Here is a 19,127-nt window from a genome sequence, read left to right as displayed (position 1 = left end):
GAACAAACGTAAAATTTGTAAAAAGTAGTTGAATAATTTTACAAACAACTTGCTATAATGTCGAAGAAACTTCAGAATTGAGTTAAGTTATTTTTACACTTGGGATGCTTATAAAGTGAAAAGATAATAAAGAGATTCATTGTGATATTAGATACCTCGAGTTCTAATGTTTTAAATAGCCCCTGAAGGCATCTCCGACCTACGGCCATACTGCACATGCGCAAAGAGGTAACAAGGAAGGAAAGGAAAAGGCTTGACGACGGGTTATGTTGGCACACTGCTGAGCGAAAGCAGCTGCTATCGAGTGATAACGTTTAGGGTTACGTCCTCGTCCAAACATGTAATTCGTTTTAAAATGAACGATTAATAATTCGAAGAGAAGAAACTGTAACCAATCTACAAAGAAGGAGCGAAAATGATGTCAGAGTGCGATCTTACAGAGACTGAAAGCGGCTTGCCTGTGCTGGACACCGGGGCGGTAGCAGCAGTGCCCGAACTGGACTCTAACTTTCACTCCACAGGACCCTCGAAGGTATCATTTGACAACAGCCGAATAGGACTGGGGTTTGCGGCCAATCCCGGAGTCGCGGTCCGTATCTCGGACTCTCGTGAGAGCGTCTTGACCGAGCTCGAGACGGACGGCTCCGGCGAAGAGGCGCTGTTGTTGCCCTGCTTAGCAGGAAGCTCGACGTCTCCGAACGGTGGCCGAGACAAGCGGAGCAGACGGAACAGACACAGCTCATCGTCGGATAAAGACACCTTGGCTTCCCCAGGTAATTATTTAGATTAACTGACTTAAACGTAGTTCCCACATGTTATGGAGAACTAGAAATGTCGTCCTCACTCCGTGTCATATGGTTGCTCTTTACCCATAGGAAAGTGCTACTTTTTAAAAAAAGAGATAACAGTGAATGCATCGTGGGCAAATCGATGTAATGTTATGCAGTCACTCAGAAATATTGATCTTGCATTATCCTACCGAGCCCTTCCACAGGATTTTAGAGGCCCGAGAGAGGAAATGTAAACTTCTGCAACATGTAATGCTATTTTATGCATTTGCATTGCTGTTACGTCAAGACATTGTTTTAATAAAGTTTCTAAACTTTATTAAAACTGTCCTCTTGAATTCAAACATTGCAAATCCTTTGGGAGCTGATTATAATTACGTATCTAGAACTTTGCACCTTTGAACTGATCTTTTCCGTCATACGTGCCACTAGTTGTGTTATTAACCTGTAAATGATATCACCCTAAAGATAATTTTTCGCTTACTTATGTAACGTTTTGTGAGAGCTTCGTGTTTATGATACCAGAACATGTTATGTGAGCAGATGGGTTGTAAAAAAAAAAAAAAAAAAAAAGATCTGCAATTCTACAAAATCAAAATACTACAAGGCACAGCATGGCAAAAAGATTTCATGTTGTTCTCATGGTTTAAAAAAAAAACAAAAAACATTTTGATGAGATGTCAAAAAAATTGCTGGAGTGACCATAGATTTATCTGGCTGATTGGTGCATAGAGTAAACAAACTGTACCCCTCTCCCACGTGTTGCCGAACGAAACATGTGTTTCCTTCTGCAAATGTAAAGCTGTTTCTATGTCAAAAACATAAACAGTGAGGATATGCAAAGTGAAGGAACATCCCCCTGTTTAGGAAACACTATGCTTGTGAAATGGAATGGTAAAACACAATATTTTGCAAAATAAACACATATAAATTTATTTGGCGTTCTGGCCCCCTCCACTCTTTGTTAGCGTGAGCATACTAGCTACTTATCAGATGTGGACAATTTAGACAGTCCCTCAAACTGTCCAAATATAATTTTGCTGTGCGGAATATGAATGAAACACTTAAGGAATAATCTTCTACCAAACAATTCATCCAGGCAGTTCTTTGCGAATGCAATGTTTCAAAGACGACTGCAACCTGCAGCCCGGTGCGGCTCTACTTTGGGTCAATTCTGTATTTTTGCTTAGGTCTATAAGTGGAAAGCAAAGTTACAAAGTTAGAACTACAAATGCACTAATTAGAGATTTTATAAACAACTTCTGTTTACCCATTTTGTACATTTCGGTCCTGCTGATACTGGTTTTTAGGCAGCTCCGATTTCTATATTGGAGAAAAATATCTTTACTTCTACTTAATTGAATTAGCTTAGTAGTGCAATGTTTCAAATAGATTATAGCTCGTTTTGGTCAATTCAAACGTCCAGCTTTCTTGACCTGCTGAATCCAATTTTGTTTCAAGGACTGTTGTTAATAAAAGAGTAAAATGTGATGCCGTGTTTTGAGAGAGGTAACATTTTTGAGACTCCCGGAAATGAAATGATTTGTTTATCTATCTTAGCATATGTCCTTAATTTTCATCAGATTTTGTTTTTACTCAAAAAAAAAATAATGGCATTGAAAGCGCATTCCTTCAGCTCAGGCATTTCTTTAAAGTTTTTTTTTTTTTTTTTGCAGTAGGGGTCCATAGTGGCAGCGTTTAGACAGGAAACGGGCAGGGAAAGAAGCAGGCAGGCAGTAAAAGTCCAAGGGTCGGGAATCAAACCCTTGACAACTGCTTTGAGGACTAATATACTCTGTATATATGGTACACGCTCTACCTCTACACCACCACCCCATCAGCATTTATAGATCAAACCAGTCCAAAATGAATTGAACAGAGTCTGACACAGGAGGAAACAAATGATAAATCATGATGCAGTCACCATGGAAGCAGCACATTCAATTTTTAACTCGCATGATACTGCCCACCTTGTTTCTTTGTGTCTTTTTATTTTATTTTATTTTTTTCTGTTCTTGTTATCTCCGATTGTTGGAATCCATTGTTGGACCCTTTTTAATCAGGGCCAGAAATCTAGGCCACAGGTAGAGAGAGATTGAGCCTCAAATGGCAGGTCTCTGCGTCCCAATTTCTGTGTCCTTTTAACACAAATACGGTGTAAAATTACAACATCGCTCTATAAAGTTACTTCCTGTAACATTTGCTTGCTCGCTGTCATAGCTGACTTCTGCATGTGGCTCAGCTCTAGTTGCAGCAAAATACTAAAAGCAGAAAATTGTGTTTTAATTGTACTTTTATTTATTTATTTTTATTCTGGTGTCCTGTACTGACTCAGTTCCACTAACGATCTTATTTTTAATGCTTTTTTTTTTTCTTTGTTTTGAGGCGTCGCTCTTCAATCCGGGTCTCCTGCACTCCGCAAACCTGCTGCAAACAAAGGAGCTTTCCATTCCCTAAAAACTGAGCTGGACGTCTGAGAGGCTGTTATCAAATATGCATCAGGCCACTTTGCAGGTTGACTCACAAATAGTCTGTGGCGCGGCGTTGGTGCTCTGTGCTGAAAACGTAAGGATAGGCGAGAGAGGAAGTACTTCAGCTGTTTCACGTTCGCTCAGGCTTTCTGTCAACTGAAGCCAGTAGAAAAGAGATTAAACGAGAGAAAAGCTCTACTTCTTTCTGTTGTCAGACTCCGGAATTATATCATTTTAGACTTTCAACGCAAATGCAGAGCAGAAAGCTTTCATCCTTGAACGATGGCAGCTAAATATATGGACCGAACATCTTTCTACAGTAGTTTTAAAATGAGAGTGAGATTTAAATTCCTTTTGTAATTGTCACGTGACCAAACAAATACCACGTGGCTGTGCGCCACGTTCTACTTTGACCTGTGGATGAATCAGTCTTTCTTTGATTTCCTGCATGGTATGCAGATCACTTTTACTGGTGAAATTGTATTTAACACAAATATTAACAGAACTTTTTTCTGAGTTATCCTTTTTTTTAATTGCCACCTGCTTTGTTTCTTCAAGTAAACAAGCTTCAAAGTTATTGTTTTTTTTTCTATATTTCTCTAACAAATGGCTGGTTAAGTGCTCGCCATAGTCTCTGCATCTGCTCCTCTCTGTCCGGCATCTGTTTCTTTCTTTTCTCCCTGCATCATGTTGTAACACAGTGTGACTGACGCAGAGCACACACAGCCTCCCTGTCAGCTGACTGTTCTGCTTCTAGCAAGTTGAAGAGGTAGGAATGTGTCGTGTCATGTGAAGGGGGCCTTCAACAGAGGAATAATTAGCATGGCATATTAACCAGAGAGACTTTGCAAACAGATCTGCAAAGCAGCTGAAATATTTTGCCAGGTGATGAAATGACTCCTCTGGTTTTGTTGCTTTAGATGGAGAAATGTCTGTAGTTCAAATCCACTTAAAAGTGTTATTACTTTGTGAGTTGGGCAGCAGAACGTGCTGTGACCTTATAGTAACTGTGGCTTTCAAATACCAATAACACATTTAAGACAAAACTAGTCATAATCAAGTGTCTCTGTCAAATTTGAGGTCAGTGAAAACTTAAATGATTTATTTTACTTTTTGGGAAGATAGCAGAGGAAATATTCTCTAGCATTAGCTTGAAGATCTAACAAATTGACAACTTCATCAGGGATTTAAGAGTACTCTGTGGTAAACCCAATGAGACTGTAGTTAATTATAGTGGTAAACTGGTGAGAAAAACTGTGCATTAAAATATCTTAACAACGAAAACATAATTTCTTCCAGTTGCTGACTTAACACTCCCTTATACTTTAGATTGAGCAATGTCGTAATTGTGCAAGTCTCACTTTTCTCCACATAATCAGCCCCCGTTTACTCTTGGGTTTAAAACTTCACCACAGTAATGTAGGTCTTCAGGATGTTGTCTGTAACAGCTGGTCATACTCTGTTGAAATGAGTTTCCCCACAAAAATGTGTTCTTTGGTTGTAATGAGTCAATTCAAGGTATTTCAACACATGAATGGCTTGGAAACGAGCTAAAATACTTCACAGTTGCAATTAATAATAAAAGTTAAACATACTGGTGGAATGTTTTCAGAGAGCTTGTGCAAATAAATTTGTTTGATAAGACGAGCCGTGGATAACAGTAAATTTTGTACGGAGGATGCATAAAAAAAATTAAATCAATAGTACAAGGATTTTGTGTCATCTGATCAACTTTATGCTCACAAACAACCCCTGCTGTTGCCTAGTGGGTCTTGTTGGCTTGCTATCCTGCTTGACCTTTTTGTCGTTGCCCAAACATGAATCTTGTGTCATTTTTGGTTTTCCTTCCCTTAAGCCCTAGATTTCAGTTATTTTCCTCAGGTAATAAGTGGATTTTTTTATTTGTTTGATTTATACATTCTATATTTTAAAGTTGTGCAGCTCTAAAATATAACATTTGGCCATTTTAGGACATGGATAACAAGTTCTGTGAAAAACCCCTTCATTTGTTTGAAGTTATTGAAGGGAAATGTAACATGTTCCATGTTTGCTGCTCATTGAACAACTTTTTGTTGCCATTTCCCAACCAGGTACAAACAGTGGGGACTTCAACCATTTCCCAGAAGATCCAGAGTTTGCAGATTTCATCCTCAAGGCAGAACAGGCCATTGAAGGTGGTGTTTTTCCTGAAAGGATTTCCCAAGGCTCCAGCGGGAGCTATTTTGTCAAAGATTCAAAAGGGGTAAGGTTACAGTCATTTTTCTCAGAATGCCAAAAACACACAAACATTTACTGCACAAAATTCTAGGATATTGGTCTATGAGTTAATTATTTTTAATTGAATCGTGAACTCAACTGTCACTTTTGTCAGTCACTACACACTCCCCCCCCCCTTTTTTCCCTTTAAAAAATCATGAAACTGAAATATAGATTTTGTCTTTGAAGTTGTAATTTTCCTTATTTGACAGGTAACGAATGAGTCTCAGCTGATCTTTTTGAGCATAAACTTAATGTTGACTTTTATCTCTGCAGAAAATCATTGGAGTTTTTAAACCAAAGTCAGAGGAGCCTTACGGTCACCTGAACCCAAAATGGACCAAATACTTTCACAAGGTAAACTGTGTGCCGTGGCATAGGTCGTTATTGATTTTGAAGAGGAAACGGAGACACTTGTGGATTTAATTTTCAAACTTTTCTACAAAGTTTTGATTTAATTTATTAGGTTTAGTTCATTCTTTTGATAGATCATGATGTATCTGTGACTACAGTCACATATGAGGCATTTTTAACCCCCTGCAAACGTCTTTCTGTGTCCTGTTTTTGTCACTAGCTCTGCTGTCCGTGCTGTTTTGGCCGAGGCTGCTTGTTGCCCAATCAGGGTTATCTGTCAGAGGCCGCAGCCTCCCTGGTTGATACGAAGCTCGGCCTTGGAGTGGTGCCCAAAACAAAGGTACCTCTCTCAGTGTGCTATTGTCTCGGCATCATGTGCCTGAAAATATGAGTGCATTTTCAGAATGGTAGAGTATCATTGAAAAGTTAAATATTTCAGTAATTCAAGAAATAAAAACATTATATAAAGCCTTTACACAAAGAGACTTATTTCAGTAATTTACCTCTGATCTGATTGTGATCATTACGGCTTGGTGAAAACTCTAATTTTAGTTTAGCGTCAGAAAGTTGTATTATTACATAACAAAAAAAAAAAACTTTAACATTCCCCTTCCTCCTGACACAATCTGTGTAGTTTTGGTTAGATGAGCTTGCAGACCGAGCTACGACTGGGTCTGCAACTCTGTCCGAACTCTGACTGGGTCGTTTCTAATCACAAGAAACATATTTATCAAATTAAAAAAAACTAAAAGGATGCTCTAAATAGAAATCCACCAAGAGGTATAAGTAGTTTGAGATTAACTTGATATAACAAATAAATTTGTAATTCAGTTAAATAAATGAATGTTTCGATTAAATACAAAGTAACTACACATTTTTTTTTATTTTTTTTTTACTTATTTGTCAAAGCCTTGTCATGTTTTAACTTTTTCAATCTATTTTTCAAAGTAAATTGATTTGTTTTATTTTTGCTTTAAGAAATGCTTTCTGCTGGAGGTCCAGGCTAAATATATTTCTTGCATTCAGGTGGTGTATTTGGCCAGTGAGACATTCCACTACAGCGCCATTGACAGAGCGAAGTCCAGAGGGAAGAAGTACGCCTTAGAGAAAGTCCCGAAGGTGGGACGACGCTTTCACAGAGTGGGCCTGCCTCCTAAGGTAACAAACAACTACGCCTGTCAAAACATTTTACTTTCCTGATGTTTGCATGCTTGTTTAGCGCCAGTTCTCTGCGTTTTCACCTCTTCAGGCGCTGACGTTGCCGTTAAAAAGCGGTGCTGTCTCAGCGTCAACTCTTTGCTGGGCAATTTTGTCGGGAGCCGGAGGCAGACAAATAACAAATCAAAATGTTAAAATCAACGTGTTTAAACACAAGTTTAGTTTAGTTTTTTATATCTGCATAAATTCACACACAAAAACTTACAAATTAGAGCTTTAGCATGATTTGAAATATTAGATTAAGGAGCTCAAAATAACATGACGTCCATGTGTCTCTTCTTTCGTTTTTTTTATTTATTTTGACCTTCCCCTCATGGAGGTAAAGTGAATAAATGCACTGCTTACAGTTGCTGTGTTGTATGAAACCCTTAAATGTGATTTTCAATTCAGTTTGTTAACAGAATCCTGTAATATTGTTGCAATATTGTTAATAGATCCTGTTCTCAGTGCTGTTAAGTTTTCTGGTACTCAGATCAGGAATCGGCTTGTTGGGATTAAATAGCCTTAATTTGATCAATAAATAATATTGTTGATGAGTTGAGCTTCCATCCTTCACTAATACTCAGAACCCAGAAAGGATCAAACATTAACTGGATCGTCTGCTTTCATAGTCAGTGACGTGCGGTGAGCTTCATATCTGGTGAGGCACCGACTTAATTATAATCGGATTTGCAAATCTAGACCCCCTGCATGTTATTGTTTACTTAAGGAAATTTTGCGCATGCGTACAATGCTGGAGGGCAAAAAGACTATTCTTTAACGCCGCAGAATAATTCCGTTGTCTCAATCAAACTTAGAGATGTAGATATTATTAATTTCGTGCTGTGCTTAAAAGCAAAGGGAGAAACCGTTAAAGTACAACTCAAAACCACGTCTTTCTCGCTCTCTGTATCAGCGCAGCTACTGCATGGCTAGCTCGCTGTTACTGTCTCTTACTTTGCAGTTGTGGAGTCACAATGTCTGGGTTTATGAGCGCCCCCTGCCATGAGGCAAGAGAACTGCCTGCCTCACCTCGAATCTGTTCTCTGCCGTTTATGATCGCTCCTCAGCACGCGAAACATGTTACACACAGTTAGTGACAATAAAAACACAGTACATTAAATACATAAGCTGAATTATGGAAAATCAGTTCATACATTAAATGTTTTTAACCATTTTATTGGCGACGTACAGACAGGAGGAACATGCTCTCATAGAATAGCAATCGGTGCAGTTAGCGAGATGTAGCACTAACTGCACCTCCCAGGTGAGGCTCAACTCACTGCTGCCTCACCGGCTTCGCTTCTATGCATTTGAATGGGAAATTGCAAGAATTCAGTGATTTTGAAGAAAAAAATAATCAGATTTGGTTAAATTAAATGAAAAATAGGTGCTTTATAGTACAAACCACAGGGTGAAAATATCTTTATAAATGATTTTATTATTATATATTATTTTTCCATGATGACAGGTGAGGCTCTGCTCCACCTGCCTCCCCTGACCCCACGTCACTGTTCATAGTAGTGTACAAACTGCTACTTTTACCCTTTAATTCCTTTAAATGTTATATTTTTATACTTTATGCTGTGCCCGCTCGAAAGTCAAACTCAAATTCCTTGTTTGGACATACGATCTTGGCCGATGAAGGTGACTGGTTCCGACATTGTGATGTGTCAGAATTAGATCAATGGTTCTTTGACAGAACCGAGGTCAAGCCGGCTCCGGCACCAGCCAAGTTTAACCACTGGAACCACTTTTGCAGAGAAACCCTAAATATTCTCTGGGCTTAGAAAAGGTTGTGATGCAGACTGCAGAGGATGGCAGAATAAAGGCTGACCGCGTTGTACTTCTATTCCTGGACTAAAACTGTCCTTTCAAATAAAAAGGTCAGAATTGAATGTGTTGGATGACTTGTATTTCTTAAAACTGCAATATGTAGCTTTTATAAAAAATATATTTTTTACAAATATGTCTAGCTGTCACTATGTCCTAACAGATAATCTGTGAAAAAAATCCAGCTCCCTTGACTCCTCCAACCAATCATAGTCAGGAGGAGGGTCTTAGCAATGTCAATCATGCTTGTGTACTCATCGTGGAGAAACAACCTAATGTTACAGGAAAACTATCAGTTTCTGGTGTTCACGGCTTTGGGAGAGGAGCTGTAGCGCAGCAGAGAGCCACCTGTAAGGTGGGCTCGTTCATATCAACAGGCTACAGAAAAACACCCAACTTCTTTCAGGTCTTTGTTGCTGCTTTCCCTCAGTTCATCACGTCGTCAGTGAGCTTCCTGTTTTTATAAGCTGAACTGCTGCCGCACACTCAGGCATTTAGTTCATTTATTTTGCGCAGAGACGTCACGTTCCGCCTGTTTGTTTGCAGGTGGGCTCGTTTCAGCTGTTTGTGGAGGGTTACCGCGAAGCCGACTACTGGCTGCGGCGCTTCGAGGCCGAACCTCTGCCGGAGAACATCAGGAAGCAGCTGCAGTCCCAGTTTGAGAGACTGGTGGTGTTGGATTATGTCATCAGAAACACAGGTGAGGGTGTTTGCCTTGATGCAGTAGAGAGCCTTTTGTTATATTTCCTATTTTTACTTCTCTTAGTTTAATTGTTTTGAAAAGTCTACTGACCCTGGAGGTTAACTGTTGCTTCAATTGCCAGAGTTCTTTAAACTTGGAGCTTCAAGTTGTTGTCTCCTTATGTGCTTCAAGCACTTGTGTCATCCAGGCATATGCAATATTCTGTTTTCTTCCTCTTCAGATCGAGGAAACGACAACTGGCTCATCAAGTATGAGAAGCCAGGAGAGGGAGACGAAAGTGACAAGGTATGCCGCATTAGTAGCAATGCTTCATCCTGGAAGCGGTTACGCTACAGCCAAAATAAAAGCGGTTGTCGGTCATCATCAGCCGCATGTTGACCAATGAGCGTAATCAATTAGCTTAATTTAACTTTCATTAAATTGGTCGTGTGACGAGGCTGTTCTCGACGGTCGTTTCAGGACGCTGAGTGGTCGGAGAACTGCACAGATTCCTGCATCAAGATAGCAGCCATCGACAACGGCCTGGCCTTCCCCTTTAAGCACCCAGATGAGTGGAGAGCATGTATGTCTGAAAACGTCTGTGACTTGTGCTTTACTACGTCCATCTTTAACCTTAACTGTTTGAAAGTCTCTTATAATCCCAATTAAACAGAACCTACCTTGCGGGGATTACTCATTGTGTTTTATGTTAAAGAAATTTAAAGACAAGTTAGCCAGTGTGTCACAGAAGCTGCTTGACATTTTGTCAAATGTCTCACTTACCCTAATCTGTCTGCTTGTAATCAGAAACAGACTGCAGATAATTAGCTTAGCTTCAGCTCTAGACAAAGGAGGAAATTATCCATCTTCCTTTCTCCAAAGCTGATATTTAACTTGTTCAAATTCCCCCTTTTTTTAGTGTTTTGTTTTCATTGCCCTACTTAACAAAACAAATTTTAATCAGCGATTGTTAAATTGAGTAGAGCATTACATTTTTTTGTCTTGATGAAATGGTTGCATTCACTTTCTTCTTCTGAAATTCATGCCTTCATACACATCTCACAGTTTTACTTGTTTTATGTTTTTGTGTGTTTGCGTTTTTCCAAGCAAGCTTCACGTAAATCACTTTATTACAGTGGTGTTCAAACGATACTTTCTACTTCTTGTAGCTCTAAATCAATAGTGATGCACATAAAGAGTTTATAATCTACACTGCTAGATGTTTATCAAACAATAAAATAGTTTTGATGGTATTTTTTTTTTGTCTAAAACACCAATTATTTGTGAAGAATGAAGTTAAAGTGGATTGTGGTTGTGTCCATCTTTTAGACCCCTTCCACTGGGCGTGGCTCCCTCAGGCCAAGGTGCCTTTCTCCCAGGAGACCAGAGAGCTGGTGCTGTCCCGCATCTCCGACATGAACTTTGTCCAGGACCTCTGTGAGGACCTCTACGAGATGTTCAAGGTGTAAATCAGCACGTTTTCAAACAAAGCCGTTGTAGTTTTCCATTTGGCAGCAGTGTTTGTGCTAACATTAGTGATTTTTCTCTGGTTTCAGGCAGATAAAGGCTTTGATAAAGCCATGTTTGAGAGACAGATGTCTGTCATGAGAGGACAGGTGAGTTTCATCCTGCTTGAAAGAGACTATGAAGCATTTTTATAACATAAGGTAACATTGTTACTTTATTGTTCTATAAAACAGCCTGGAAAATATACAGCACTCCCCCTTTAATGAATAAAGAGAAATGCATTGTTACGAGTTTGCAAAGCTAGCAGTACATACTCTACTTAGTAAATGTAGCTGGTTTTCTAACTTAAAAACAGATTGCATTTGATTATTATGAGATTTGATCTCCAATGTTTGGGATGAATTATTGTTGCTTAATAATTATTGTTTTGTATTGTGTTTTAGACAGAGTAAAAGATTTTGGTGGTCTTTATTTGTCAAAAAAAAGCCACTATAGTCTTTTAAAGACAGCTGATTAATGTTTTGATATGAATGATCAAATTAATGCTAGTGAGCTGGAGAGAATCAAGACACACAGCGAGGTTAGTCACTTCTTTAGGTATCAATCAAATCTTTTAATGAGGTGGCAACAAAAGATAACAAGAAAATGTGGAAAAAAATATTGAACTGAGATCACAGAAAAAAATAGAATAAATAATTACAATGATTTTCAATTAAAATCTACATGGAATGCAAACGACAGGTGGAATATTGCTGTGATGAATTTTGCTAGTACTTGTAGAAGCTAACAATGCAGCCAACATTTATTTCTGTTTGTCAAAGGATAGCATTAGGACATAGAAAATAAGTACATATTTTGGCTCCAGTTTAAAGTGGATAAATGAAATTTGTAATGGCTGCTAAATTTTTAGACTCAGGTTGATTCTGCAGGCCTGCAGCTTAAAGTCCTGCAAATTAATAGGTTTGCACGGGTACAGGCCAGACACCCCCTGATATATGATACCCATTACTGTTTTTCTTTTGTTCTTTTTTTTTGTGTGTTAATTATGCCTCATTTTGAAGTGTTTCATTTATTTAAAAAAGAACATGCATGCAAACAGGAAGCGCTGTGTAGCAGCAGATTTGATTAACCTTTTCTGTTGTAGGTCCCCAGTGAGCTGCTTCTGCTGCTCATGCTTTGACTCTGTGTCCCCGCAGGTGCTGAATCTGACTCAGGCGCTTAAGGATGGAAAGAGTCCCATCCAGCTGGTGCAGATGCCCCGTGTTGTGGTGGAGCGCAGCCGCTCGGGCGGCCAAGGACGGGTGGTCACTCTGGGCAATGCCTTCACACAAACCTTCCACTGCAAACGGCCATTCTTTTCCTCTTGGTAAAGCGAGAAACCCGAGGATGAAAGCTAAGGAGAGACTTGTTGGCCAGCCTGTTGTTCTGTACCAACATCAGCTGGTAATAAGGGAGGATTAAATGAGGGCAGAGACTGGGAACAGTGCAAATCTGTCTTTGGAGTGAAAAAAGGAGAGAGGGAGAAGGCAAGCAATTTAACCTGCGTTCAATTGTACGAAGGGAAGCTAAGTTGAGGCGATCTAATTTTATTTTTTAAGAGATTGCATCAAAACGTGGAAGCTGGAGAGATCAACATACCTCGATTTCCTGTCAGCGAGACCCTTTATGCCATTTTGGTGCGGTTGAATAATCAGCTTTTCCACAGAGGGGGGCTTTGTTCATTGTTTGGAAAGCAGCCTTCTTTTTGTTGTTGTTTGACAAAAATCCACTCAACTGCATCTGCTGAAGTTTCACATTAGGTCTGTTGGTGGGGTAGTTGCCAAAAAGCAGCACTTGAGCACCACAACGCATCACTTTAGAAGATAAACAGTGTTGGGTTAATCTAAGGGGGGACTGGTCTGTTCGTCTCTCCATTACGGGGTTTATTCTGCAGTTTGGAATTTGTCCTCACCTGGAGTAAAACCCCCCAAATTCATGCTTTGCCTTATAGGAATACTTTGTGTAACATACATGTGGATCTACACTCACATGGGTCACACCACTCTGTACCCATTGTTATATTTCAAACCTGCAATGTTAAGTGTCTTTAAGTCTACATACTGCCAAATGTTCTTTTTCTTTCTTTTGAAGAATTACGAAGCCTCAAGCTAAGAACCGTGATGAAACTTGAATTCAGAGGACCGGCGGTGGGGGAGGGCGCTCGAATGTATTCTGTTTACGGTTTACACACGGATTCTATCTCCGAAACATTTCAGTACAAGAGAATGCTGTCACAAATGGGACTTCTCATAACAATGAATGTATTTGTTGTTTGGCATGCGTTTAATTGCTGGCAGCTTTCTCTTGAGCCGCGTGCATTAAGGGACGACAATTCCTCTTTGTAAAATGTTGTTTGAAAAACATTTAGGACAATATTTCTCCTTTTAGCTTGATACCGTTGTGTTTTCTTATGTATGAATCTTGACATTTTTATTCCAACTTGATGATTGTATGAGAGTTGTATATTTAACAAACAAGAAATAATAAAATTTGGGAAATTTGAATCGTTTAGTGTCGGGTGTCTGTCATACCTTTTAGTGAAAGGCCTGAGGATCCTCAAACTGCAAGAAGGGTCGCCTTTATGTGTTTTACTGGGCTCTATAATATAAGCTGAGTGTTTGATGTTTAAAAATACATCTGTGTACCATACATGTGAAATTCAATTTCTAGGATATGTGAAACTGTTGCTGTTGTGTGTTTTTGTCCACTAGATGGCGCTTGAGGTCTGGCCAGGTTCTTAATGTGCTCCCTGTTGGAGGAGAGCCGCACAGGACTGTTTTTTTTTTTTTTCTGAAAAACTAAGCCGCAGCAGTGAAAATATAGACTATGCTGACACGCATGACTGACCATGAGGTTTTTTTAGGAGCTTCATATAGACGTAGACATGACTCTTGGCAGTCAAACCACAACTTCTTGGGCTACCTTAGCTACTGCAGGGAAATTGATGCTGATTTTTTTCATACAATAAATTATTCTGACTTTATGAGGACGAAATTGTTTCCGTCCGAACTTCGTGTGCCTGTTAAAATGCGTTTCTTCCCAGCTTTAGCCGTGTTTCTCTTCTTTACATACGGCCTGTCCGAAGCCGCGCGCCCGGAAAAATGCGGCTCCCGGTGCGACGTGAGCTCCTGTCCGAGTCCCAGCTGTCCCGGCGGCTACGTCCCGGACAAGTGCGGCTGCTGCCTAGTGTGCTCGCCGCGGGAGGGGGACCCTTGCGGCCGCAAGAACGACCTGCCGTGCGGGGACGGCCTGGAGTGCAAGACGCTCTCTGCTTCCGACGCGGGGAAGCGGCGGGGCTCCTCCAGGGGGGTCTGCCGGTGTAAGCAGGACCACGAAGTGTGCGGCACCGACGGGAAGACGTACGGAAACGTTTGCAAGCTGAAAGCTGTCAGTCGGAGAGCCGTGCAGAAAGGGAGAGCAGCAGTGAGCCAAGCGCACAAAGGACCGTGTTCGACTCCGGACCTAGGTAGGACCGCAGAGATAAATATAAAAAACAGCGACTTGGAACAAACATTAATAGAAATAAATTTAAAAGCTATGTAAAAAAAAAAAAAGTACCGGAAAAGAAGGTTTATATGTATTATTTTATTTTATTTTCATGGACACGTTCTGATGGCTCCAGGAAAACATGGAAATCACCGTACTTGTGCAGAAAGGATTTTACAGTTTCTGCCTGTTTTACTCCTTTTCTGGTGTAATTCAGATGTTTGCAGTGGGGGGAGAAGTCCGGACAGCTGGAGGGTCAGCTTAACACCTGACTTTTTCACTGAGGAGTCATTTTGTTGTCGTAGGTGCTGAATGTGGTTAAGTAATGTCTGCCTCTAGTATCCCCAGTAACAACAAAATGAGGACTCCTCTTCCTTATGGATCTAGTTTCTAGAAGAATTTCACAGTTTCACTCTTTAGGCCACAAAGTGTGCAGCATTGCTGCTCTACCTGAGGATGGAAGGCAGCTGCGTATCTGGATCTTTTTTTTTTCTTTACATTAAATGTCATGGTAGAATTTGAATTGCCATTCATGAGCACTGGAAAAGTGTTAACTGGTTTAAATTGTTTTCAGAAATTTCACTAGATTTGCCATAAAACCTGTGTCTAATGAAGTGCAACCATCAACACTAATTTTATGGGGTTTTTTTATTGCCTGGAATGTCTGCTTATGTTTCTTCACAGTTTCAGATAAGAAAATATATTCAAAACTTTCTCGTTGTAGAGGTTTGATATATTTACATTAAACATACCATAAGGCTTTTTTTTTTTTTTTTTTTTTTTTACAATTTTGCTCATGTGCAAATGTTTCCTGCCCAACCAAATATTTACCAACCTGTAGTCTGAATGGTGATGTGCAGTGTGGCGGTATTCACATTCACTGAATTCCTCCAGAATGTGTCGTACACTACAACCAGAAACCTCAATGCCTCACTTTTTGGATTTTATTCAGTAATAACTTGTAAATATTGAAAAGAGGCTTCATGGGTCCAGAGCAGAGAGAAATTCAAACCATTTCGTCCATCAGTCCTAGTGAGGAAGGATCATGTTCTCAACTCCAACACCTCTCTGCCCGGCTTTCTAACCGTACAGCTAGACAGATATTTACAGAAGAACAGAAAAGGCAAACAGGGTGGCTGTGACATGTCAAAATATAAAAAAAAGGCTTGTGAGTATCTTCACAAGGAGGTGTATGGATGGGGATGATGTGACTTGTGTTTGCTGTCCTTTCTCTGTATTAATGCAGCCGGTTTGCTCATGTCGGCGCAGGTCGTTCTCTCACCCGTCCCAGCAGCCCCCGATACAAGTTCAACTTCATCGCCGATGTCGTGGAGAAAATAGCTCCTGCCGTCGTCCACATCGAACTGTTTGTCAGGTGTGAAATGTGTGAGTGTGTGTGTGTGAAGTACAGAGCTGGATGTCAAACCAAATGCTCCCTACAGATGAGTCCGACCCATCCGACTTGCCCCATTCGTCTGCTGTGATTTAGTTTGGACTTACTTTAGTTCTTCAAGCGTAGCCCCGCTTCGCAAGCTGCATCAGCGTCCACTCAGAAGACGAATTGAGAAAACCAGTTCAATTTTGTTCTCCTGTTTCTCTCCAGACACCCTCTGTTTGGTCGCCACGTGCGTCTGTCCAGCGGGTCCGGTTTCATTGTGACTCACTCGGGTGTGATTGTGACCAACGCTCATGTGGTAACCACCACCGGCACGGTGACCGGGAGGCCGCAGCTGCGGGTCCAGCTCCACGACGGAGACGCATACGAGGCCGCGGTCAGGGATGTAGACAGGAAGGCAGACATAGCGACCATCAAGATCAATCCGCAGGTAAGAGGGACTCCGTGGATTCTTCTGGTCTTTTCTTTCTGGTTATTAAATGAGCCAACGTGGAACATCCTTGTGTGACAATCTATAGAGTCTTCCTGCCAGACATTCAGAAAGCTAGCGGAAATACTTTGATAAACACCAACTCTGTGACTCACAGATACAACGCCGATGTGCGTATTCTCACACCCGCGTCCCAAATTCTTGGGCTGCTTTGTTAGCTTGAAAGTGTTCCTCTTTCGTTACTCCTCTCCGGTACGATTTATTCATTTTTCTTACTTTTTCAGCTCCGCATGTGCTTTTTACCCGACTTCTGTTTCTCACTCTGTTGTGTTTGTGTTTGTGTTTGTGTTTGTATGTGAACGTTCCCGTGGGAGCAGAAGAAGCTTCATGTGCTGTCTTTGGGCAGTTCGGCTGATCTGAGACCAGGGGAGTTTGTGGTTGCCATCGGCAGCCCCTTCGCCCTGCAGAACACGGTGACGACGGGCATCGTCAGCACGGCTCAGAGAGATGGCAAAGAGCTGGGCATCAAGGACTCAGACATGGACTACATCCAGACTGACGCCATTATCAATGTGAGAACATTAACAGACTTACAGACTTATTCACGTGCTAATTATTTCATACCCCTGACAGATTTACAGTGCAAATACATTTCTCTCGACAAAGACATTTGATAGGAAGAGACAAGCATTTCTCATGCAAAGTAAACATTTTTATATTTTTATTTATGTCTGAATAAAGTATAATTTTGCATGATCCTTCAGGCATTTTGACGGTGAGCTCTGAGTCTTAGAGGTTGGACGGCCTCCCTTTCATAACCCTAATCTTTGTCTCCTTCCACAGATTCTCTATCAAGTGAAGTATGATTCTGTCTGGGCTGCCCCAAAATGTTAATATACCTCTAGATGGAAGAAACATGTTGGCCAAATTTTCAGATTTCCTTAAACATAACTCTGCCAGGGACAGCAAACATTTTGCGCTTAATTGTATGACAAAGAAGTAACGATTAAGGCCACGCTTTTTATGTTTGTTTTTTTTTTTGTTCTGTTTTGCATCTACATGCAACCAGTATGGCAACTCTGGAGGACCTCTTGTGAACTTGGTAAGTTATATTTTTGTGATCTCTATTTTATGGGGTTTTAGTAAAAAATCTTATGAAAGTGGTGATTTTTATTTTTGCCATAACAAAATATCACAGTGTGATTTCTTCTAAATATATTTTAAATATGACCTGACTGCTATCGGGACCCTACGCTGTTGAGAAATGGTTGCTTGTCGAAGGCGTGGATTCTGTTAAAGTTTGAAATGTTACACAATCGCTAACGTTTACCCATGACGTATGTAATACGCCAGCCCGACGCCAAGAAGCTTACCAGAAGCTGTCTGTGACATAAACAACCATCCTCCACTTCAAAGAGAGAAGTGCTGATCCAAACAAGATGGCCGTTAATGTTAATTCAATATTTGGAGGCGTGGCCAACATGGACTGAACAGTTCGATCACTTCCTCCGTTGCCATTCCTAAAACTACCGGCAGACTTCAATTCTAAAACACTGCAGAAAATCAGTGTCGTCATTCACAACTTCTTCTATTCGCTGATTCGTCCAGACGAAATTCTTCTGAAGGAATCCAAGTGAATAGGAGAAAGCCCAGATGAAGCACTGTAGGGAGTTAAGAATTGGTGGGACGGCAATGGCCGGGCTAGATTGGGTTTTTTTAACGCAAAACTCCTTCCTCTCCTGAGTTTTGAACATTTCTTATGCCTGACTAATTTATGGGTCAAAGTTAAATGGATTAGCAAACTAAATCTAGTATTGTTGAGACTGAAACTTTTGACCAGGATCACATCACTGGATTTCAAGACAACGTGTATCTTAAAGAGCAACATGTTGCTCAGTACTTTAGCTGCATTGTCTTGCAGGACGGCGAGGTCATAGGCATTAATACTCTGAAAGTGACCGCAGGAATCTCCTTCGCCATTCCCTCAGACAGGATCAGTCGCTTCCTCACAGAGTCGCAGACCAAATATACCAAAGGTGAGAGTCTTAGGTTGATAAGGATGGATCTGTTTTTAAGACAAAAGTTGTGTAGTTCATCTCACTCCAGCTGTTGTTTATGTGACAGAGAAGACCCGACTGCAGAGAAGACGCATGGAGGAGCCTCAATCTGACACAGGTGAAAACTCCTAATGATGGAAACACGATGATATAAAATCTTTTTTTTTTTTTTTTAAATAATAATAATAATAAATGTAGCACTTTTCTGTTTGTTTCAGAAACAAAGAAGTACTTTTTAGGCATCAGGATGATAACAATCACCAAAGTGTGAGTTAAGGACAAAGACGCACTGTAGGTTGGGTAAGAATAGACTTGTTTTGTTTCGTCTTGATGGGCTTTGTGTGCACCTCAGTTTAACGGCAGAGCTGAAACTTCAAGATCCGGACTTCCCCGAAGTCAGCAGTGGCGTTTTAGTGCAGCAGGTGATTCCTAAAAGTCCTGCTGAGAGGTATGAACACACACACACCCTCTGACAGATACACAATATACACAGTTCCTTAAAGCGCTTTATATTAACTTGCTATGAAATATTTAGACCTTTGAGGTTAAACTATCTCAGGATATTTTGAAAGGAAGAACTGCAAAACTATTAGGTTAAGGATTACTATGTTCCACATAGTAAATCTAGGGTAATTTCACCCTTTGAGCCTTTTCACATGTTGTCACATTAC

At 40.4% G+C, this 19,127-nt stretch overlaps 2 protein-coding genes across 2 annotated transcripts; both read left to right on the top strand.

Annotated features, from left to right (window-relative positions):
- The first annotated feature begins 205 nt into the window (after positions 1 to 205).
- pi4k2b (phosphatidylinositol 4-kinase type 2 beta) lies at positions 206 to 13,591 on the top strand. Its single transcript, XM_007544043.2, has 11 exons — positions 206 to 773; positions 5,350 to 5,501; positions 5,792 to 5,872; positions 6,090 to 6,209; positions 6,896 to 7,027; positions 9,446 to 9,599; positions 9,823 to 9,887; positions 10,062 to 10,164; positions 10,911 to 11,044; positions 11,138 to 11,197; positions 12,245 to 13,591. The coding sequence occupies exons 1-11, from the start codon at positions 416 to 418 to the stop codon at positions 12,416 to 12,418; spliced, it is 1,533 nt and encodes a 510-aa protein (XP_007544105.1). The 5' UTR covers positions 206 to 415; the 3' UTR covers positions 12,419 to 13,591.
- Positions 13,592 to 13,895: 304 nt separating this feature from the next.
- Positions 13,896 to 18,574, top strand: LOC103133472 (serine protease HTRA3). The gene is made up of 7 exons (XM_016667528.1): positions 13,896 to 14,553; positions 15,843 to 15,948; positions 16,177 to 16,399; positions 16,777 to 16,971; positions 17,469 to 17,501; positions 18,321 to 18,435; positions 18,529 to 18,574. Exons 1-7 carry the CDS (start codon positions 13,914 to 13,916, stop codon positions 18,567 to 18,569), a joined length of 1,353 nt encoding a protein of 450 aa, XP_016523014.1. The 5' UTR covers positions 13,896 to 13,913; the 3' UTR covers positions 18,570 to 18,574.
- Positions 18,575 to 19,127: the final 553 nt, after the last annotated feature.

The sequence above is a fragment of the Poecilia formosa genome, unplaced genomic scaffold, assembly GCF_000485575.1.
Source record: "Poecilia formosa unplaced genomic scaffold, Poecilia_formosa-5.1.2 Scaffold11, whole genome shotgun sequence".
Classification (NCBI taxonomy): Eukaryota; Metazoa; Chordata; class Actinopteri; order Cyprinodontiformes; family Poeciliidae; genus Poecilia; species Poecilia formosa.
The sequence above is the reverse complement of the archived record's forward strand: the minus strand, read 5'-3'. Positions and strand labels throughout refer to the sequence as shown.

Bases quoted from the DNA above. Each gene is read 5' to 3' on its own strand.
- pi4k2b (XM_007544043.2), top strand. From the start codon at position 416: ATGATGTCAGAGTGCGATCTTACAGAGACTGAAAGCGGCTTGCCTGTG. The intron at 774-5,349 runs GTAATTATTTAG...TTTCCCAACCAG, and splicing joins AGACACCTTGGCTTCCCCAG to GTACAAACAGTGGGGACTTC. The intron at 5,502-5,791 runs GTAAGGTTACAG...TTATCTCTGCAG, and splicing joins TTGTCAAAGATTCAAAAGGG to AAAATCATTGGAGTTTTTAA.
- LOC103133472 (XM_016667528.1), top strand. From the start codon at position 13,914: ATGCTGACACGCATGACTGACCATGAGGTTTTTTTAGGAGCTTCATAT. The intron at 16,400-16,776 runs GTAAGAGGGACT...CCGTGGGAGCAG, and splicing joins CCATCAAGATCAATCCGCAG to AAGAAGCTTCATGTGCTGTC. The intron at 18,436-18,528 runs GTGAGAGTCTTA...GTGACAGAGAAG, and splicing joins GCAGACCAAATATACCAAAG to ACCCGACTGCAGAGAAGACG.